Source organism: Scyliorhinus torazame, chromosome 9 (assembly GCF_047496885.1).
Source record: "Scyliorhinus torazame isolate Kashiwa2021f chromosome 9, sScyTor2.1, whole genome shotgun sequence".
NCBI lineage: Eukaryota > Metazoa > Chordata > Chondrichthyes > Carcharhiniformes > Scyliorhinidae > Scyliorhinus > Scyliorhinus torazame.
The window spans coordinates 82,963,991-82,988,113 of record NC_092715.1 but is presented as its reverse complement, the minus strand read 5'-3'; the positions used below and the strand labels follow the sequence as shown (position 1 = coordinate 82,988,113).

The following is a 24,123-nucleotide window of genomic DNA, read 5'->3' as shown; positions in this document are numbered from 1 at the left end:
TTTACCCTCAAACATCCGCTCAATCTAGGCTCTTCAGTTCCCACCTAATCTTGTTATAATTAGCCTTCCCCCAATTTAGCACATTCACCCTAGGACCACTCTTATCCTTGTCCACCAGCACTTTAAAACTTACTGAATTATGGTCACTGTTCCCGAAATGCTCCCCTAATGAAACTTCTACCACTTGGCCGGGCTTATTCCCCAATACCAGGTCCAGTACAGCCCCTTCCCTAGTTAGATTTGGATTTGAATTGGATTTAATCAACTTAATGACCGAATAACAAAGAGAGAGAAAGGAAGATTGGATTTACATTAAGAGAGAAAATGATTAATGAAAGAAAGAAGATTTTGTAATGTTACATTTTTAAAAATCTCTTACAATTTTGACATTTAAAAAACTATCTTCATGTACAAACTCTAACTTTCAGTGGGGAGTTTAATTGTCAATTAATGCTTAAGTGCAGCAATTTCCCAAATATGCGGGGAGGGTGACAGCAAGTTACTGTTTTTGCAACTCCTCACGGCAAAATGGTTCAAATTGTCCAGCAACTTGTGGTGATAGTGTTATCTAAATAGAGAACGGCAGCACAATTTCGAGGTGCAGAGGGATCTAGGTATTTATGTGCATGAGTTACAAATAATCAAGGAATGCTATCCTTTATATCTCTACGGCACCACTGCACAGTGGTTGGCACTTTTGCTTCACAGCGCTAGGGATCTGGGTTCGATTCTGACCTTGGGTGACTGTGTGGAGTTTGTATGTTCTCCCCGTGTCTACTTGGGTTTCCTCCTGTTGCACCAGTTTCCTCTCACTGTCCAAAGATGTGCAGGTTAGGTGGATTGGCCATGCTAAATTGCCCCTTAATGTCCAAAGATGGGCAGGTTAGATGGGGTTACAGGGTTGCGGGGATGGGGTGGAGAATAGTCCTAGGTAGGGTGCTTTTATCAGAGGGTCGGTGCTGATTCAATGGGCTGAATGGCCTCCTTCTGCATTGTAGGGATTCTATGGATTTGTAGTTCATGCCAAATCACTCCCTCGCCATAAGTTGCTGGCCGATTGATGCACAAAAGTCAGCATTATTTTGGCAGCAAATTCTGGTCTATATCACATTGTTCTTTATGGGAGCTTTCAGTGCCCAGATTGGCTGCGGTGGACATATTTCCCACATTACAACAGTGAATCGACTTCTAAAGTACTTTATTGGTGTAAAGTGATTTTGAACCTCTGAGGTTTTGAAAGGCACAATATTAATACAAGTCTTTTCAATGTATTTGCTTGCTGTAGTTTTGAAGGTTCGGTTTTTGCTGCACCTTGCATGCAAAAACAAAATTGGGCTTTCTATCTTCAAATTTCCATTACTTACCATAGGGTCCCCTTCATTATGGTGGAATGGACATGATCCACTTTACAAATATTTCTGCATTTTCAATAAGTTCTTTCTGCTGGTAATAACTCTTTCATTAGTATTTTAACATTATATGTATCAAAGCAGACAACCATCTAAGGTATTTGAGAAAATGTGATTGCACGCTGACATTTGTTTCTTGCTATTGATTTAAGCAGTTATTGTTCCCCTATAATTTGGTGTGTTTCATTCGGCTGCTCCACTTTAATTTTGGAATGTATCTTCCAATCCTCTTGCAGATATGTTCAGGCATGCGATAAATTCTCCTTTAAAGCTCGCCTAGGAGCTCACCCTTTTATTGAGATGCTGCCTTGTTTAATTATGTTTAAGGATTTGTAATGGCATCTGCTGTTTCACTGATGTACTTAATTATTGTACAGGTTAATTTGTTTCAGTGTTAAGTTTTTGAACGAACAATCTGACAGTCAGAGTGGGCAAAAATTCTGTTGCATCAATAAATCAACAGAGTAACTGAGACATTTTGCAAATTCTTGCTAAAATCCATTCAATTTCTGCAGGTCTTCCGGGGAAATGTCGATAACAACACTCCACATGCAAATTCATTTAATCCTCCTATAGAGGCTCAGTACATACGACTGTATCCTCAGGTCTGTCGGAGACACTGTACATTAAGGATGGAGCTGCTTGGCTGTGAAATGTCAGGTAAACTCAGCATCACACTCTGCACTGTGTTGTTGGAAATACCTATTTTAAAACGGTTGGATTTAAAAGCATTCATTTTGTTGATTAAACTATGAATTATATATTAGCTTTCCGACAGTGGGTTTCCTCCACTTCATGTAATTCCTCTCAAAATTCTAGTGGCAGCAGCTGTGATTAATCACCGGTTATGAATCTTAATCACACAAGCAGTCATTCACAGGTTCAAGTGAAGGTTTATGGAATCAAGACCTAAATTTGTTGGCCGACTGGTAACGGACCACACAGATGAAAAGTCTTCTGATGTTATTACAGGGTAAAAATTGGCATGGTATTAAATGTGTAAGAGGAACTTTGCACGGAAATGTATTTGTAGAAACCCATCATCATGGAAACTTGCTCATTCTCCATTTCAGTTCACACCTTTCCGAGTAGCATGAGAAGGTGCAATATAAACGCAAGTCTGTCTTTTTCTTTCAAAATCGCTTCTGTCCGTGTTGACTTTTCTTCCTGTCTGAACTCACTCCCATCCCTACGGGAGGGGTTTAGTGGTTTCTGTGCTCTGGCCTCTTGACCCTCTCCCTTGCATCACCCCTGCCAAGAATAGTAACAATGAACTAATCAAAATCCAGCTGTCATTAAACATCTGCTGACAATATCCACAGTCTAATTGTATTTACAATGGTTTCTAGCTCAGAGATTGAGCTTTTTAAGGGTATGAATTAAGGTACAAGCTGAGGTTGCCGTAACTTACATCTTATATATTCAATACTTACCTTAGGTGAACATTCCTTACCATTTGTAAAAAAAAACAAATTCTACTTTGCTGATGAGACATTTTTTTTTTAAATTGACTTCAAATATATTTTTTTCTTGACCTTTTGATTTATCATCCACAAAGAAAAATTGGTTATAATTTCCATTCTCTCACAATGATATAAACTGCAGCATAAACCACAGTGCTGAATACTAATTTACAAATTGCTTCAATTTTTGTAGAATTTCCAGCACAGATTTCAGCCATTTGGCCCATCCAACCAGTGCCAGATCACTGAAAGAACCATCCAATTATCCTTACTCAACTGCTCGTTCACCATTGCCCTGCAAATTTTTCATGTAAAGAACCAATTTATTTTTGAAAATTGAAGCAAGCTATGCTGTGAGTGGCATTTTAATCCTCATCTTCTCTTCTGACGTGCAATAACTCATTGTTAGACCAATTTTGCCTTCTCCATGCTGCTCTCCCTCACTGACTAAATCGAATGTTCCCTTCCAACCTGCTGTCCATCACTGACTGACCTGACCTGTCCAGTTCAACCGCACAAACTGACTGATTGTCCTCCCTTCTGATTCGCTCTCTCTCAGTGCTTAACTGATTATCCCTCCTACTGACCTCCCCTTCCTCACTGACTGACTGATTGTTCCTCTCTGATCCATCCTCTCTCATTGGCTGATGAATTATTCTCTCTGCCCCGCTCTCATTTGGGTTTACTGATTGTTCCTGTGTGACCCATCCTCTCTCAGACTAACCCTTTCTCCCTCAGACTGACTGATAATCCCCTCTCTGACCTGTTCCACCTCACAGACAGGCCAATTGTGCACCTTTGACCTGATCCCCCTCACTGACTGAACAATTATCCCCTTTCTAGCTACTCCTTCACACGGACTGACCAATTACATAAGAGCAAGGAGCAGGAGTAGGCAATTCAGATCCTCGAGCTCCCTACGCCATTCAATACGATCATGGCTAACCTCCTCTCAGCCTCAACTCCACTTTCCTGCCCATCTCAATTAACCTTCAACCCATTGCTCATTACAAATCTGTCTATCTCCTCCTTAAATTTACTCAATGTTCTGGCAGCCATCATACTCTGGGGTAGTGAATTCCACAGATTCATGACCCTTTGAGAGAAGTAATTTCTCCTCATCTCTGTTTTAAATCTGCTACACCTTATCCTAAAACTGTGACCTCACAGTCTAAATTGCCCACAAGAGGAAACATCCGCTCTACTTCTACTTGGTAAATACCTGTTATCATCTTATATCCCTCAATTACATCTCCTCTCATTCTTCTACACTCTAGAGAGTATAGGCCTGAACTGTTCAATCGCTCTTCATAAGACAATCTCTCTTCATCTCTGGAATCAACCTAGTGAACCCCTTCTGAACTGCCAATAATACATCCCTCCTCAAATAAGAGGACCAAAACTGTGCATAGGACTCCATGTGCAGTCTCACCAATGCCTTGTACAGTTGCAACAACACTTATCTAGTTTTATACTCTATTCCTTTAGCTATAAAGGTCAAAATTGTCCCCTTTCTCACTCCTCATTCACACTCACTGAACAATTGTCCTGTCTCTGACACTCTGGTATCGGAGCAGAGAATCGCACCCAAGGTGTTGGCAACTCACCAGAGGCTGTCAACATATGAGATATGCCTAGCAGGAATGGAAGCAACAATCAGTTGTTGGGGGCCGGGAGTTGCGTGAGGCGTGGGAGAGATAACAGTCTTTACATCTTCCTATGCAACAAACAAATTTCCTTGGATATTGTAATTTATTTCCATGATATCCAATTAGCTGAAGCAGAAAAATTAGATTTGCACCAAAGTGATGATGATTCTTTGCATGTTCATTTGTGTGCATTTAGCAATTTATGACCTTGTAACTCAGATCAACCTGGCGAACATGGCAGACATCGCCCGCATCCAGCGCCTGGACTGCCAGCCGACGCAGATCAACCGGGCGAACCTGGCAGACACCGCCCCCAGATCGGGCCTGGACGGCCAGCTGACGCAGATCAACCTGGCACATCAGGGTTACACCGCCCCCGGCCAGCGCCTGGGCGGCCAGCCCACAGGGACTCTGGCAGCGATGGGGAGGGCAGCTCCAACAACAGCCCTCTGGCCCAGTCCAGTGATGATACGACGACCCAGGACACCAGCACACAGGGGACAGACAGACACGACACGACGACACAGGACACAAGCACACAGGGGACAGACAGACACGACACGACGACACAGGACACAAGCACACAGGGGACAGACAGACACGACACGACGACACAGGACACAAGCACACAGGGGACAGACAGACACGACACGACGACACAGGACACAAGCACACAGGGGACAGACAGACACGACACGACGACACAGAACACCAGCACACAGGGGACAGACAGACACGACACGACAACACAGGACACAAGCACACAGGGGACAGACAGACACGACACGACGACACAGGACACAAGCACACAGGGGACAGACAGACACAACACGACAACACAGGACACAAGCACACAGGGGACAGACAGACACGACACGACAACACAGGACACAAGCACACAGGGGACAGACAGACACGACACGACAACACAGGACACAAGCACACAGGGGACAGACAGACACGACACAACAACACAGGGCACAAGCACACAGGGCACAGAGAGGCACGACACGGCGACACAGGACACCAGCACACAGGGGACAGAGAGGCACGACACGACAACACAGGGCACAAGCACACAGGGCACAGAGAGGCACGACACGGCGACACAGAACACCAGCACACAGGGGACAGAGAGGCACGACACAGGACACAAGCACACAGGGCACAGACAGACACGACACTACGACACAGAACACTAGCACACAGGGCACAGACAGACACGACACGACGACACAGAACACTAGCACACAGGGCACAGAGAGGCACGACACGGCGACACAGAACACCAGCACACAGGGGACAGAGAGGCACGACACAGGACACAAGCACACAGGGCACAGACAGACACGACACTACGACACAGAACACTAGCACACAGGGCACAGACAGACACGACACGACGACACAGAACACTAGCACACAGGGCACAGACAGACATAAAAGAACACAACACAACACCACCACGGAGGGGACGGACATACAGGACATGGCACCCCAGGGTACCTCCGACCGCAGGTCCAATGAAGACATTAAGGTTGCGTCACAGCTGTCCCCTGCATCCTCCGCCACCGCAGATACTCTCACTTTGGTTGGCCATTTTAGTGATGGGTTTCTGGGACACTAACTGATGCGCACTATACAGCCGCTCCGGTACAGCAGGTGGAGGTAGGAGCAGCCGAGGGGCCGGAGTGTCGGAGGGCAGCCCAGCCCCGGCAAACACCTGCCGCTCAGACGGGTCCCCGGTTCCTGGAGTTCCCCCGCCCACCCATAGACCCGACGCAGTCAGGGGTCCAGGGGCGTGAGAATGTGACGGCCGGTTTCCAGCACCTGCAGACGCAAGTGCAGGAGTGCATCCGCGTCCTGGAGCAGGAAATGGTGACGGTCATGAGTGCCACACAGGCCAACACCGCACGGGTGGCGTCAACGGTGGAGGCAATGGTGGCGACGGTGTCGGGCATGGGACTGAGTTTGCAAGGCCTGCGGCACGCGGCCTCTGCGGCCCAGGGCAGGACTGCCGTCTCACAGGCAGCCATGAGCCAGGGCCAGCTGAGCATCGCAGAGGCGCTCAACAACCTGGCGCGGTCTCAGCAGTCCATGGCCCAGTCCCAGCAGGCCTTCGCTGAGAGCATCAGCGCCATTGCCCGGGTGATGGACGGTTGTACAGAACCAGAGAGGGATGGAGAACTCCCTGAGCGCCATGGCTGCGAACGTTCAGACCCTGGTCGATACCAGCGCAGGCCTCTAGGACTGGCAGCGCCAGGTGATGGTGGTGCTCCGGGTGCTGGATCCGTTCGCACCCCCATCCCATGGAGAGCCCCGGGGGCCACCGGGCACCCCGAGGGAAGATGAGGTGCTGGGGCCTGATCTGGGTCCCTCTGCAGGGGGGTGCCGGTACCCCGCGCCACCTCGGACTCCCCACCCCCCTCCCGCCCACCGTCCCTGGTGCATCTAGTGGGCAGCGGGCAGAACAGGGTGGCACCACACCATCCCAATTGCCCGAGGTGCAGCCTGGCACATTCAGGCCGGGCCGCCCCAGGAAACGGACGCCAAAGGGGACCCTAGTCACGGGGCAGGCTACTTCCAATTCTGCTGTACCGTCTGGGGGAACATCTTGTGTCCTGTGTCGTCGTCATAGGGCCAGTAAGGCCAGAAAGGCAGACACTGATGAGTGAGTTGGCACGGGTGCAGGGCACAGAATAGTTAAATGGGCTAGAGCACATGTACAGGACGTCTGTTATTAAACACATTCCACACCTATGTGAGCTGCCCCTGTACTCTGTCCGATCCGGGCGGGGACTGTGTGCCAGTGTGTGTGAGGGACGCGCTGCGATAGAAGTTGTGCTCTGGTGCGTGTGACGTGCCCCCCCCCACCCCCCCTCCCACAGTTCTCCCACGCCAACCTGCCCCCAATCATACAACAGGGCCATGGGATGCAGTGTCTGGGCCGCGTGCAGGGTCCACCCAGATGGAGGGTCTTGACGTGGCCATGAGTCAGACATTTTGAACGATGTATGGCTCGGAGCCCATCACAGGGCGGGCTGTCATCATCCTCCATGCCTTGTACCAGACCCGCTTACGGTATCAACCGTGTGCCCCCATCCCGTTGTGCCGCAGGTGAATGTGTCATGAAGGGGTGGTATGCATGTGGGTGATGCGGTGGTGGGGGAGGTTGTCGTGTTATGTACTTTGGGATAACATAGGCTGCAACTGGATGAAGCTTTCACCAAAAGATGCTCCAGACCTTGAAGTTAGTTCAATCTGATTTATTGAACCAGCAGCACAGTTAGCACAGTTCTCTATGAGTTCGACTCTCTGCTAACCTAAGTGTGGTTACTCTGTCTGACTGAACCAGACAAGCTCTTAACCACGTGCTGGAGGTGTGATACTGTACATACACCCTGACTCACTCTGTAGATGTTCATCAGTGGAAAGAGGCGGAGTGTGAATGCCTCGTGCCTTTGAAAGTGAGATACCACCCCTGAGTGTCCTGCCTGCTCATTGGTCGTATCCTCTTCTCTGTGTTCATTAGCTGCCTGTCTGTGCCTGTCTGTATATCATTATCTGCATGTCTGCATATCATGACATCTCCCCTTTTTAAAAATGTTTTGTTGGGATATGGGAACGTACTTATATGTGGTGGCATGCATTAGCATATTTACGAGCGGTGGCATATGTGAACCTATTTACATGTGAAGACAGCTGCCTAATGTGAGAAAACAGAACATAGCAAACAAAACAATGTTCATAAGTCCAGTCTCTGGGGCTTGCGTCTGATCCTTGTCGACCGCCGGAGAGGTGGCGGTGGGGACGACAGCGCCTTGACAAATGTGATGGAAGTCTGACTGGTGACCTCGTAGTTCAAGGTATCAGGAGGTGGCGAAACAATGGACGGAAACGGAGAAGAAAGCAGTTGCGGGCAGGCAACCTTGCACAATGCCCGTCTGTTTCATCGCACAACAGAACCATCAGCCATACGTACAACATACGAGCGGGGTGCAGCCTGTCGAACAACGACAGCTGGAGCAGACCAGCCACCTTCCGGTATCTTGATCCTCACAGTATCTGCCAGGGATAACACGGGCAAATCGGTGCCATGAGCATCATAGCCTTGCTTTTGCTGGTTTCGGAGCTGCAGCACCGGGAGATGATCCAGGTTGTGCAAGTGTATGGCTGGAAGTGTCGTCCGCAGGTCCCTATTCATCAGGAGCTGAGCCGGCGACATGCCAATGGACAGTGGGGTCGCCCTGTAGGCAAGCATCGCGAGGTAGATGCCAGAAGCAGAATCCGCGGCCTTGCAGATGAGCTGTTTCAAAATGTGCACCCCTTTTTCAACCTTCCCATTGGACTGCGGATAGTGTGGGCTGGAAGTGACATGTTTGCAATGGTATGACTTGGCAAACATAGACCACTCGTGGCTGCTGAAGCACGGGCCATTGTCACTCATGACAGTGAGTGGGATACCATGCCTGGAGAATATCTCCTTACAGGCCTTGATGACGGTCCGAGATGTGAGGTCTGAGAGCGTCACGACTTCAGGGTAATTGGAGAAATAGTCATTAATCAACACGTAGTCACGTCCATTCGCACAAAAAGGTCGATGCCAACCTTGGACCACAGGGAGGTCTCGATTTCATGCTGCTGGAGCATCTCCTTGCTCTGCACTGGCTGGAAGCATTGACAGGTCGCACAGTTGAGGACCATGTTCGAGGTTTCCTGGTTAATACCTGGCCAGTAGACAGCCTGCCTGGCTCTGCATCTGCACTTCTCGACGGCCAGGTGTCCCTCATGGATTTGGCGGAGCACCAAGCTCTGGAGACTGAGTGGAATGACAATCTGGTCCAGCTTGAGGAGGATACCATTAATCACCGTCAGGCCGTCTTTTACATTGTAAAATTGAGGGCACTCCCCTTTCTGCCAGCCATTGGTGAGGTTCATGACACACTGCAAGAGGGGGTCTTTGGCTGTCTCCTCGCGGATACGAATCACCTTCTCATCAGACACCGGGAGAGTGCGAGCACACAGCTGCACCTGTGATTCAATCTGCCGGATGATTTCCAGCGGTTCACTAGGGAATGTGATGGAGTGGGACAATGCATCAGCGATGATGAGCTCCTTGCCAGGCGTGTACACTAAGTCAAAGTCGTATCTTCTGAGTTTGAGGAGGATGCGCTGCAACTGAGGCGTCATATCGTTCAGGTCCTTGTGGATAATTTGGACCAGGGGCCTGTGATCCATCTCGACAGTGAATGTCAGCAGGCCTTAGACATAGTCGTGAAACTTGAGAATGACATTGAGAAGACCCAGGAATTCCTTCTCTATTTGCGCATACCTTGTTCCGGTGGGCGTCATGGCGCTCGATGCGTAGGCTACCGGTGCCCAGGATGAAGTGTCATCGCGTTGAAGCAGCACCGCACCGATGCCATCCTGGCTCGCATCTGTCGAGATCTTCATCTTGTCTGGGTCGAAAAATGCCAAGACGGGTGCAGTGGTGAGCTTGGCTTTCAGCTCCAACCACTCTGACTGATGTGCTGCCTTCCACTCAAAGGCAGTGGACTTTTTCACCAGGTTCCGTAGGGCCGTGGTGTGTGAGGCCAGGTTTGGGATGAACTTGCCCTGAAAATTGACCATGCCCAGGAAGCGCAACACCACCTTCTTGTCTTCAGGGACCTTCATGGTTTCGATAGCCTTGACCTTGTCTGTGTCCAGCTGCACGCCCTGCTGAGAGATCTGGTCACCTAGGAACTTGAATGTCGACATGCCAAAGCAACATTTGGACCTGTTCAGCTTCAGGCCATTGGCATGGACATGGTGGAATACCTGCTGGAGATGGGAAACATGCTCTTCAGGGGTCGTGGACCATATGTTGATGTCGTCTACTTACACACAAACCCCTTCAATGCCTTCCATCATCTGATCCATGATGCGATGGAAAATCTCCGATGCCAAGACAATGCCAAATGGCATGCGATTATAGCAGTATCTGCCAAACGGTGTGTTGAAGGTACAGAGCCTTCTGCTGGACTCATCCAGCTGGATTTGCCAAAATACATGTGACGCATCTAACTTGGTGAAAAAACGTGCATGTGCCATCTCACTGGTGAATCCTCCCGCTTCGGGGTAGGGTAGTGTTCACGCATTATATTCTTATTGAGATCCTTGGGATCAATGCAGGAGCGCAGGTCTCCCGAAGGTTTTCTAACACATGGCATCAAGTTGACCCAGCCAGTCGGTTCGGTTAACTTGGAAATGATGCCCTATTGCTGAAGATCCTTGAGCTGTGCCTTCAGGCGCTCCCTCAGTGGAGCCGGGACCCAGCGTGGTGCGTGGATCACTGGCTTGGCATCAGGTCGTAGCAGAATTTCATATCGATATGGCAGCGTGCCCATCCCATCGAACACATCCGGATACTGAGCGAGGATGTCGTCAATGCCGGCCTGAAGATCCACATTGGAGGATGTCGTTGTGTAAACCCGCTGCACGAGGTTCAGCTGCTTGCAGGCATGCGCGCCAAGTAGGGATGCCCTGTCTGGCTTAACAATTTCAAAACGTAACCGTGCATGGGTGCTCCGGTTGGAGACGAGTAGATGGCAGGATCCCAGAGCCGTGATGGCATTTCCATTGTAGTCCAGGAGCCTGAAGGCTGCTGGAAGGACCTTGGGGGGCTTGTTGATGCGTTTGAAATCTGCCTGTGAGAGGAGCTTGGCAGAAGCACCTGTGTCCAGATTAAACTGGATGGAGCAGTGGTTGACCTGCATCACCGCACGCCATTCGTCCGCAGAATCAACAGCGAGGATGGATTGAATTTGTGATGAGTTGGATGTGGCATATTCACATTTGGTAATGATGCCCACACAGTAGGCGGAGTCCAGGCATTCTTCCTCTGGATCCGTTGTGCTGCCAGGGTCAGAATCCTATAATCGTTGTTGCACACTCTGAATGCGCGTCGTCGGAATTGGGAGCGCTGGCCCCTGACTGGTGGTACAGACCTGCACAAGGCTGCATAGTGTCCAGGCTTCCCGCAGTTTAAACATTGCCTGCCTCTTGCAGGGCAGTGTTTGTTTAAGTGGGCGTTGCCGCATTTCGAGCACATCATGACGTCGGCGCCCTGACTCTCCGTGCGTCGTCGCACATGCGCAGTGCGGGTGTTGGCCACTTCATTATCCCGTTCGCATCGCGCATGCGTGGGGCCCTGGGAAAAGCACGCAAAATGACCGCTTTCATCAATGCTGAGGCGCTGCATCCGGGAGATGGCCTGCACACTCTCTGCCTCGTGGGAGGCAAGTTTCTCATTTTCTGCCGATTTGTACTGGGCATAGCGATTTTTGGCGTGCTCATGCACTGTGCATGTTTCAATCGCAACTGGCAGGGTCATATGCTTGATTTTCAGTAGCTGCTCTCTCAGAGGATCAGAGTGAACTCCAAAAACGATTTGGTCTCTGATCATGGAGTCAGCAATATAACCAAAGTTGCAGGACAGCGCTAGCAGGCGGAGGTTAGTTAAGAAGGAGTTGAAAGATTCATCTTTACCTTGTAGACCCTGTTTGAATATGTAGCGCTCGAAGATTTCATTGGTGTCCGCTTCACAGTGACTGTCAAACTTGTCCAGGATGGTCTGAAACTTTGTCTTGTCCTGGCCTTCGGTGAAGTGAAAAGAGTTGAAGAGTTCGATGGCTTGATCACCCGCTGTTGAGAGGAGAAGTGCAATGTTCCTTGCATCAGACGTCACACGAGGTCTGAAGCTTCGATGTACAGCAGAAACCTTTGCTTGAATGTCCGCCAGTTGGCACTGAGATTGCCGGAGGTCCTCAGCTGGTGAGGAGCCTGAATCTTCTCCATGGTGCCGGGATACATTCGCTGGTCATCACGGAACGGACTGAGGTCAATCCTCTAGATTAAGCTGTCTCCTGGTAACATGTCGTGTTATGTACTCTGGGATAACACAGGCTGCAACTGGATGCAACTTTAACCAAAAGATACTCCAGACCTTGAAGTTAGTTCAATCTGATTTATTGAACCAGTAGCACAGTTAGCACAGTTCTCTATGAGTTTGACTCTCTGCTAACCTAAGTGTGGTTACTCTGTCTGACTGAACCAGACAAGCTCTTAGCCACATGCTGGGGGTGTGATACTGTAAATGCACCCTGACTCACTCTGTCGATGTTCATCAGTGGAAAGAGGTGGAGTGTGAGTGCAGGTGAAGCAATTTGTTCACTGCTGCCAGTAATTAGCAAGCACCTCACCCATTATGTGTCGAAGTCATTGATCCTAAATCTATGGTAAGGATTATCAGCCACAGGTTATTCCCTCTGGTTATGAAGGCAGATATAAATTAGGGGCAGCATAATTCTGAAACTCAGGTTACATAAACAGAAAGCCACAATGCCAAACTTCTGCCCCACTGAGAAGCTCTTAGAATAGAGGAAAGTAAATAGAATTTGTTTGAAGTAAATCAGAGATTATCCACTGATGGGGGAAGTGTGAGGTCTTCATTAATTTATAGAATTATGGGAAGTCAAGCACTAACTGGTGTTAGTTGCTGATCAGAACTATTGCTCTGTGTAAATAGCTGAAGAAATAAATAGATTAATGTTTGTTTCTTACCATTTTTCCATGGATTATAAACTAGTTCGCTTTCTGAAAATACAGAATGCTGTGATGGATGTTATCTTTTTTAATAATTGCAGGAATGCGGCGGTATTTTGTAAAGTTGGCTGTCTCTGTGACCATGATTATAATATAATATTAATTTTTATTATTTTCACAAGTAGACTAACATTAACACTGCAATGAAGTTACTGTGAAAATCCCCTAGTCGCCACACTACAGCACCTGTTCGGGTACACTGAGGGAGAATTCAGAATGTCCAATTGACCTAACAGCATGTCTTTCGGGACTTGTGGGAGAAAACCGGAGCACCCGGAGGAAACCCACGCAGACACAGAGAAAAGGTGCAGACTTCACACAGACAGTGACCCAAGCAGGAATCAAACCTGGGATCCTGGCGCTGAGAAGCAACTGTGCGAATCACTGTGCTGCCGTGCCGCCTATAATTAATTAAACTGGGGGAAGGTTAGCAGAGACAGCTTGTCTGTGACAGTGAGAGATAAAAGGATAGTCCGAGGCTTTTCCCCAGGGTAGAGGGGTCAATTACTAGGGGGCATAGGTTTAAGGTGAGAGGGGCAAAGTTTAGAGTAGATGTACGAGGCAAGTTTTTTACGCAGAGGGTAGTGGGTGCCTGGAACTCACTACCGGAGGAGGTAGTGGAGGCAGGGATGATAGGGACATTTAAGGGGCATCTTGACAAATATATGAATAGGATGGGAATAGAAGGATACGGACCCAGGAAGGGTAGAAGATTGTAGCTTAGTCGGGCAGTATGGTCGGCACGGGCTTGGAGGGCCGAAGGGCCTGTTCCTGTGCTGTACATTTCTTTGTTCTTTGTTGTTCTTTGATAAAGGTGTAAGGTTCATGGATTTGTAATGAGAGGTTAGATTTACAAGGTTGGGTGTAAAAGTTGCATTCTGAGAAGGGAAGCACACAGAAACATGAGTTGGGGATAAATTTAACCTCCCATGGCAGGCAGGATATGACCAAGGTGGGGAGGGGCAGGCAGTTATTAAATGCATAACAACATGAAACATGACCACAGCACACTGTAAACACGCCTACTTCTGGTTTCACAGCGGCATGTGGGTTAATGCTGAGAATATTTAAATGAGAATGTGTTCCTCTGATTTTAACACTCCGTGCAATCTCTTCTCCCTCTGCTGTCCTTCTCCACGGTTTTTCTCACGTGCGACCTCTCCTTCTCAAGGTCTCTTCCCCGCCATTTCTCTCAGCTGTAGGGCTGGAATATCCGCTGACAGGATGCTCCATTTTGCCAGCAGCCCAGGGGTTTCCCTCAATGCAAGGCACTGTGAATCACCTCAGAAATTTGGGCCCGGCATATGGAAGCCGTTAACAACACTAAGCATCTCAGAAAATATCTCGAGCAATCTGGTATTTGTAATATTCCATTTGCACCCACATTTATATCCTTGCATCCATGGACACTTTGGAGCTAAAGTCAGTGAAATATAGCACAGAACTGCACAAATCAAGGTCAAGTGTATGTATTACTGCTTTAAGAAGATAAGTTTAAAGCAGGGTTTCTGCAATAGCAGTGCAATAAAATATGACATATGCACATTTGACAGCACTTTGCAATGTTTCATAATGGAGACATTTGTCACATAATTGGTATTCCCAATGGAGTTCTCGTTCATATTTCAGGGAATTGCAAAGAGCAATTAAATAGATTGCCGCAATGAGTTTCTAAACGTAAGTAATTGTAAGACAGGAATGTCATGATATCCACATCAGCATATCATGGTGCAATCACACACACACTGATGGACAGGTAGTTGGACCAACCAACACACACACAACATCGCAGCCAATCACCAGTGAGAGCACACGCACTATAAAACAGGGAACACCACAGTTCCCGCTCATTCTACCAGGAGATAGCTCAGAGCACAAGGCTCACAGCGTGCCACTCAGACATAGACCATGTGCTGAGTGTCTCACCAAGATAGTGATAGGTCTGGGTCCACAGGTTAACTGGTGAAGCACGAACCACAGCCAGCAGTTAGTAGTTGTCATTGTTTAAGACAATAAAACAGAGTTGTTCCACCTACAGCCGTGTTGGATCATTTGTGCATCGGAACACCCAACACGACATGGTACCAGTAGTAGAAGTTAACCAGCGACTGTGAGACCTAACTACACCCTTTCAGAAATCCGCCATCCTGCTCCATGCAAAACATCAGCCCGCCGCAGCCGTTTCGAATCGCTAGAAATCTTGGCGTCAACTGGAAGCTGTTTAAACAGCGCCTCCTAGAAGCCACAGACAGGGAGAATGCATCGGACACCAGGAAGATCGCCATCCTCCTCTCCACGGCGGGGCAACACGCCATCCACATCTATAACTCCCTGGCATTCGCGGAAGGCGAGGACAAGACAAAATACAAGACGGTGCTTCTAATGTTCGAGGAACACTTCAGCGTGGAAGTCAATGAGAGCTTCGAGAGGTACCTCTTCCAGCAGCGCCTGCAGGGTAAGGATGAGCATTTTCAATCTTACTTGACACATGTCCGTATCCTCGCGCAGTCCTGCAGCTATGACGCCACCTCCAACTCCAAGATACGGGATCAGATCGTTTTTGGGGTTATCTCGGACACCCTGCGCCAGCAGCTCCTCAAAATTAAGCGCCTCACCCTAGCGACTGCCACCAAGACCTGCGTCCTCCACGAGAACGCGACCAGCCGGTACTCCCAAATCCAGGCGGCCGAAACGCACGGCAAGGGTCCTACGAGGCGGAGCGGGTCCAGTCGATCGAGTTCTTCCCGCCCGCGGCCTGGACGAGGGCGGCCATTTTGCGCTCTTTCTGAGGCCTCCCGCGCTTGTACGCGCCAAAAGAGGGGACGTTGATGCAGAGGGACATGATGCGCAGGCGTGCTCTATGCAGAACCGCACCACGTATACGCGGTGGCGCAACGAACGCCATGATGTCGCGATGTGCGGCAACTGTGGCTCCGCCCACTTAAAGCGTCAATGTCCAGCCAAAGCGCTACAATATATTCACCAAGCTTGATGCCACAAAGGGTTTTTGGCAGATTCAACTGGATCAGTCTAGCAGGAAGCTGTGCACTTTCAACACTCCATTTGGCAGATACTGCTACAATAGGATGCCGTTCGGCATCAGCTCGGCCTCTTGAGGTGTTCCATCGCATCATGGGAGAGATGATGAAGTTCGAAGGGGTACGCGTCTATGTAGACGACATTATCATCTGGTCTACCACACCACAGGAGCACATCAGTCGTCTGCAGCGTGTCTTTGCACGGATACGAGATCAGGGCCTGCGCCTCAACCGAGCCAAGTGCTCTTTTGGCCAGACTGAGCTAAATTTTTGGGGGGACCACATCTCCCGGTCAGGGGTGCGGTCGGATGCCGACAAAGTGGCAGCCATCGCAGCCATGCAGCAGCCGGCAGACAAGAAGGCAGTGCTGCGCTTCCTCGGGGTGGTCAACTTCCTGGGGAAGTTTATTCCTAACCTTGCCTCGCACACGACGGCTCTTCGCCACCTGGTCAAAAAGACAATGGAATTCCAGTGGCTGCCCGCACACCAGAGTGAATGGGAGGAGCTCAAGGTCAAGCTCACCACCGCCCCGGTACTGCCGTTTTTTGATACCACACGGGAAACAAAGATCTCAACTGACGCCAGCCAGTCCGGCATTGGGGCGATACTCCTGCAACGGGACGACACTGCATCATGGGCCCCGGTCGCCTTTGCGTCGTGGGCCATGACCCCCCACAGAACAGCGCTAGGCGCAGATTGAAAAGGTGTGCCTAGGCTTGTTGACCGGCATCGACAAATTTCACGATTATGTGTATGGTCTTCCGCAGTTCACTGTGGAGTCCGACCATCGCCCCCTGGTCGGCATCATTCAGAAGGACTTTAATGATATGACCCTGCGCCTCCAGCGCATTCTGCTCAAGTTCCGGAGGTACGACTTCTAACTTGCCTGCACCCCGGGAAAGGACCTCATCATCGCGGATGCCTTGTCCAGAGCAGTGAACACACCGCTCGAATCGGAGGGGTTCGTTTGTCAGGTCAACGCACAAGTAGCCTTCACATCGGCCAGTCTGCCGGTCACTGATGCACGCCTGGCCCACATTCGCCGTGAGACTGCGGCTGACCCCCTTCTACAGCATGTAATGCGCCACATGACGGGAGGGTGGCTCAAGGGGCAGTGCCCACAATTTTACAATGTCCAGGACAACTTGGCCATCATTGATGGTGTCCTCTTGAAGTTGGACCGGATTGTGATCCCACACAGCATGCACCGGCTTGTCCTCGAACAACTGCACGAAGGCCAGTTGAAAAGTACAAGCGGAGGGCCCGAGACGCTGTGTACTGGCCGGGCATCAGCGACGACATCGCCAACATGGTGCTCAACTGCCCCACCTGCCAGAGGTTTCAGCCGGCACAACCCCCTGAGACACTTCAGTCCCATGAATTGGTCACGTCCCCCTGGGCGAAGGTGGGCGTGGACCTCTTTCATGCGCTCGGCAGGGACTACATCATTCTGATTGACTGCTTCTCAAATTATCCGGAGGTCATACGCCTGCACGACATGACATCATCAGCTGTCATCTGGGCATGCAAAGAATCCTTTGCTCGCCATGGAATTCCGTTCACCGTCATGTCTGACAACGGGCCTTGCTTTGCGAGCCAAGAATGGTCTTCCCTTGCCACTTCATACAACTTCACGCACATGACGTCCGGTCCCTTGCATCCCCAGTCGAATGGCAAGGCGGAAAAGGGCGTCCACATTGTGAAGCGGCTCCTCTGCAAGGTTGCTGATGCATGATCTGACTTCTGTTTAGCGCTGCTGGCCTATCGCTCGGCCCCACTGTCCACGGGCCTCTTGGCAGCCCAGCTGTTGATGGGTCGCACCCTCAGGACCACTGTGCCGTTCATACATGTTCCTGAACCCGACCATGCTCCAGTACTGCGAACGATGCAACAACAGCGTGCTCAGCAGAAGGTGGCACATGACGCTCGGGCGACTGATCTTCCTGCCCTGGCGCCTGGAGACAACGTCCGCATAAAACCTACCGGAGGGTGGCTGGTCGGCAACCGCCGAAGTTCTCTGCCACGTGGCTCCCCGCTCGTTCCTGGTTCACATGCCTGATGGCTCCATTTGCCGACGTAATCGGCAGGCCCTTCGTCTGGTTCCGCGCTTGCTACGAGATCATGCACCGGTGCCACACCCTCCTGTTGTCCCTGATGTCGACTTCGTTGAGCTTCCTGCCACTCTGCCTCTTCCTCTCTCGCCCGTGGCCAGGCCCATTCCTCAGCCGGTGGATCCTGACCCACCCTTGAGGCGGTCAACCCAAATTCGTCGTCCACCTGATACACTTGACTTATGAGCCTGTTAGCACATTGAACTCACTGAATTGTTTTACAGTACTGTTAGCGTGTTTCTTCCTTGTTGTTCCAGAAGTTCTCTCTCGTCGTTTGCTGATTGCATTTGTTCTGTAATTGGTACAACCTCGTTGCTCTGTTGCACCTGGCACCTTCCTCTGCATATAGTTTAGCCTCATGTACATGTTGTAAATATTGCACACACATACTCAGATGCACTCAGTACACACTTCTATTTATTAGCATGTAGGCACATATCCTTTGTGAAAGGGGGGGGATGTCATGATATCCACATCAACATATCATGGTGCAATCACACACACACTGATGGACAGGTAGTTGGACCAACCAACACACACACAACATCGCAGCCAATCACCAGTGAGAGCACATGCACTATAAAACAGGGAACACCACAGTTCCCGCTCATTCTACCAGGAGATAGCTCAGAGCACAGAGCTCACAGCGTGCCACTCAGACATAGACCATATGCTGAGTGCCTCACCAAGATAGTGATAGGTTTGGATCTACAGGTTAGCTGGTGAAGCACGAACGTAAGCCAGCAGTTAGTAGTTGTCATTGTTTAACACAATAAAACAGAGTTGTACCATCTACAGCCTTGTTGGATCATTCGTGCATCGGATCACCCAACACGAAAAATAATATACACCTATATGAGGAATTTTGGTGAAGCCATTTTTGTTGCTGAATTTGAACATAATATTTTTGTTAAATGAACATATTCTGAACAGCCAGAGTTACAAAGAATCTGTCATAAGTGTGTGAATTCAGCAGGAAGTGGCAAAAACTGGGATCAGGTTCAGGGATATGCCACAGGAGTCTTCCATTCTAGAAGAGGAAAACCCTGAGGTAGAAAGGTTGTGAGCTTCCTTGGTGGGATCTAGCGAACCCTGCTGTCACTGATCCCACAAAGAAAAAAAATGTAGTTTCCTTGTCCATTTCAAGACTGATTCACTTGGCATCCACTTCAAACTGACAGGATAACTGCAAAGGTTTCCCTGCTCAGGCCTGAGTTAAGGTTGCAGCCTGGGCTCAATGACACCAACAGATCCCATCATGGAATCACTGAAACAGGCCATTTGGCCCATCATGTCTGTGCCAGCTCACTGTAAAAGCATCTCAGCTGGTCCCACTCCCCCATCCTTTCCCCTAACCCTCCATTTTTTTCTCTTCAGCTGCTTTTCCAATTTTCTACCACTGAGTTACTAAACGCTTCAAAGCCTGATAGGGGCCTGGATTTTCACTCCCAAGACGGATACACAAAGATGGGAATATTCCCAGCTACCTCAGAAAAAAGTGCCCCAAGGTGCAGGATCTTCGTACCAAGGGGTGGGCAGGCAAGGGTGTCACCACCCCGGAGAAAGATTGAACGTGGTGAGAGGAGGTTGTGAGTGCCGAGAAGGGCTAGTTAAAAGGCAGGCCTTTTTTTGTAGAATCTATTTTCAACATTAGGTCTACGAGACCTAATGCCTCACCACCCTTCACCTCCCATCCACTCCCCATGCCCATAAATGTCAACTCTAGCCTACCCATGCCCCTATTCACCTCAAATGGCCTCTCATGTCCTTTATTCCAACTCATGATCCCTCATCTATCCCTGTGGACCCTTATATCACCTATGCCAGCCTTGGGCCAATTCATTCCAACCCATTCCCCCCAAATCACCCCATGGCCCCTCATAGCCCCTGTGTCAACTTAATGCCTACTCACGGCCCCATCCACTCCAGTGACCCTTTATTATCCCTGTGCCAACTTATCCAGTATCTACAGCGGGAAGACCACAAAAACCATGGTGAGATTAAAAGATAAAGTTCTAAATATCTGTTGCAGATTTCACTAAATAAAAAAAACATTCACATTCATGAAAGCTCATTCAATACATTTAAATACCTCAAGTACATAGTCCAATCTGAAAATAAACATTTATGTTCATTATGGTAGTTAAATAAGGGGCAAAGTTTTCTGACCGTTCATACCGGCGGAATATTCCGGTCCCTCTGACAGTGTATGCCCACTGCGGGTTTCCCAGCGGCCGGGGTGGGTTCAATGGAAAATCCCATTGGCAGCGGTGAGACCAGAAGGTCCCACCACTGGCTGATGAAGGCCCCCTCCAGCAGCCAAGGGGAGGTCAGAGAATCTCACCCTAAATCTCAACTTTACACTGAGGTGTAAGACCTGCACTGGGATGATAGCACTGGGAATGCAACAATTTGCTTCAGCCCGTCTGCATTAGGGAACGGCAATGTGGCAGGACCCCCATACCTAATGATTGCTGAATAATTACTGCTGGATCTATATTCCTGTTAATGACTGAGGATGACAGGATTGTGTTTGGTTGTGATTCTTGCAATGATTGAAGTCTGTGGTCACTGACTGCCGGGGCCAAAAAAATTCATAATAATTAACCTTTTTTCTCAAGGTTCTAGAGAACTATCAGCACCATTAGAAAGGTACACCGGACAGCACGGTGATGCAGTGGTTAGCACTGCTGCCTCTCAGCGCCGAGGACCCGGATTCGATCCCAGTCCGGGGCCACTGTCCATGTGGAGTTTGCACATTCTCCCCATGTCTGCGAGGGTCTCACCCCCACAACTCCAAAGTTGTGCAGGGTCGGTGGATTGGCCACTCTAAATTGTCCCTTAATTGGAATTTGTTTATAAAAGGCACCCCAGTCAGGGGCAAATGCCTTAAGATTTGGAGGATAGAACATTGAAAGAATTATGGGGGAAAAGGCATTCAGAAGATGTAAGATTGCTTGAAAATATTAAACATCTTGATGACTTCAATTTAATTCATTGAATTTTTGTATTTATAAAAGGCAAGGTCAAGTAAGCTGTGCTTGATTTGTTCTATTTTAAATTTGCTCTATACTTTTAGGCTGTTCAGAGCCTCTGGGGATGAAGTCAGGACATATCCAGGATTATCAGATTACTGCTTCCAACATCTTTAGGACCCTAAATATGGATATGTTTACATGGGAACCCTGTAAAGCCCGTCTGGATAAACAAGGAAAGATCAATGCTTGGACATCAGGACGCAGTGATCAGTCGCAGTGGCTGCAGGTATTCATTATAGCTTTTTTAATTGTTACGGACAGGAGGTTAAATTAAACAGCAGTAATTTCTCCTCTCACCATCCATCTCGACATAGAAAGGTGTTTTGATTTCTTTACCTCTTTGAAAGTCGTGGCATATTCCCAAACCCCTCGCTTTGGTGCGACCCAATTTTCTATCAATAATGCCACAGCAACCTCACTTTCGAATAAACCCGAAGGGTTAACTTATTTGCGCACACTCAAAATGCGAAGAGGATATACAACATCGTCTCTTTGCACCCCTCCCCTCCCCTGCATTTTGCATTTGTACAGTAAAAGAGGGATGGAGAAAATAATATGTTACAGCGCAGAGACCAGAAAGAAAACATTTGGTTCACGTCGGTCCAGAATCAAAGTCCAATGAGGTATTTCTTCACGGAGGTCAATGGGCTGCAAACTGATACTGTATAATTCATTTTTCATGTGGTGTTGACTTCACACAATGAGATCGGCAGAAAGTGAAGAATCATTCTTGTAGGGGATGGTACAGAGTTTCCAGCAGAAGCAGTGTAGATGGGGTTGGGTGTTGACACTGGTCAATGCTCCTTTACTTATGAGGCAACTAATTAAATAGTAAAATAGTGGTCTGAGACTGAGACCTATATCACATGACAGAGGCCGATGTCACTTGACTCCCAACTATCTACATTGTCTTTAACAATGGATGTGTATCCCTCATTTTGGCTACCAAGATTGTTATATGTCTCAACCATTAAGAATTGATAGGAAGTTTGTGGACCCTTTGTCTTAGCAGACGAGTAGACAACTGCTGGCCCGCCTGGGTTATGAAATGCAGATGGCTTTTGTATAGCTCTTTTTGAATTTGGTCTATTGTAGTCCACAGTGGATATTTAGTGGCTCTTCAGGGATAATGGTATATGAGTTTCCCTGATACTGTAAGGCAGCTTATTTTGTCTGGGCCACAGACAGACATGGCTTCGGCCAATTGAGGTCTTTGTCCATTTTAAAATTGTTAGAGATAGCAGTGAGCATATCTCCATATATTTTAGTAATACAAATATAAAGGGTAAGGTCCTAGTTCCTCACATTATCTATGCACACAGCATAACATTTCCCATGTTTCTGCTACTAATTAATACATTCAAAGAACTTGAGTTTAAAATAAATCCAAATTTAACCTAATAATGAATTGCTTGCTCTTCTAATTTAGAACACTTATTTTAAATAAAAACTCAGCCAGACTTTGAAGTTCACAGTTTATGTCTTATATAAATCCTTATCTACTCTTAATCTCATAAATGTACTGAATGGCCTTTATTCATGTCTTCATGTTCTTTGAATCCAAAACAGTTCTCTTCTGGTCAAGTATTGATTCATTCTTTAGGAGTAAAGGGAGGAGTTAGGCATCATTCTATTTCATCATTTTGCACAGAATTTACAAGACCAAAACAGTTTATTGTGCATTCCTCAGCCTCATGGCCTCCTGTGTAAAACCATTTCTGTTAAATCTTTCACACTTACCTTTATTTCATCCATGTCTTCTCAACCATTCAAAACCAAATGTTTTATCTACTCTGTCCAACAATTTAGAAATGACAATACTCTTCCTTATTCTAATGAAAATAGCCCCAGTTTCTCAGGTCTTACTTTGTAGTATCTCCATACCAGGCACTATTTTAGTTAATGTGCGCTGAATATTGTCTTACACTTCAATATCCATCCTCATGTGCAAAGCCCAAACTGCACACAGTACCCCAACTGCACTCTTCCTGAGATTTTATTTAAGTTGACCATTACATTACAACTTTCACATCTGTGCCTCCTGCTACAAAACCCAGTAACCCAGTATTCCATTGGCTGTTATTTTGTGGCCTTATGCCTCTGCTTGAGATGCTTCTTTTGTTGTCTTGTAAACCTGAACCCCCAAATTTCCAGGATTTTCTGCATCTGTTATTTGTTAGCTATTACTCCCTCGCGCTCTATATCCAAATAATTGGCATACACAATGAACAGAAAGAATCCTGGAACAGGTCCCTGTGATACAGTGCCATCCAACGAGAAGTTGGTTTTAACTCCCTCTCTTTCCAAACTTCGAACTAGCTTTTAGTTCAATTTACGAGTTTGCCTCTAATTCTGTACCTCCTAACCTTCATCAATAATCTCTATATGACACTTTATCAAAGACAATGCGGACCACGACTAATACATTTCCCCAATCCACTGTATCTGTCACTTCCTCAACAGAATCTTATCAGATTTGTAAAGCACATTCTTCTTTCCTGAAATCAGTAATTTCATCTTTAATTGATGAGTCAAAAATATTCCCTCACACAGGTGTAACCAAGCTGATCTGTATTTATCTCCCTGTAAACGGATAATACATTGGCCACACTTTGTAGAGTTCTGAAATATTGGGGATCATTTAAACTAACGCATCTGGCAGGGAATTGAAGGGATTAAGCTGGTCACTCATCACCCAATTTTACTCTCCGCTGACAAGACACTCTCTTTGTACTCTAATGTTTGACGATACATCTCAGAACTGGAGTT

General features: G+C 48.1%; 1 protein-coding gene across 4 annotated transcripts in view; it reads left to right on the top strand.

The window, feature by feature from the left end:
- LOC140429355 (EGF-like repeat and discoidin I-like domain-containing protein 3) overlaps positions 1-24,123 on the top strand; it is a 387,531-nt gene that overhangs the window by 293,729 nt on the left and 69,679 nt on the right. For all 4 annotated transcript variants that reach the window (XM_072516224.1, XM_072516223.1, XM_072516222.1 and 1 more), the window contains 2 exons: positions 1,925-2,069; positions 21,396-21,580. In XM_072516224.1, the coding sequence (XP_072372325.1) occupies positions 1,925-2,069; positions 21,396-21,580 (330 nt within the window). The remainder of the gene's footprint in view (positions 1-1,924; positions 2,070-21,395; positions 21,581-24,123) is intronic.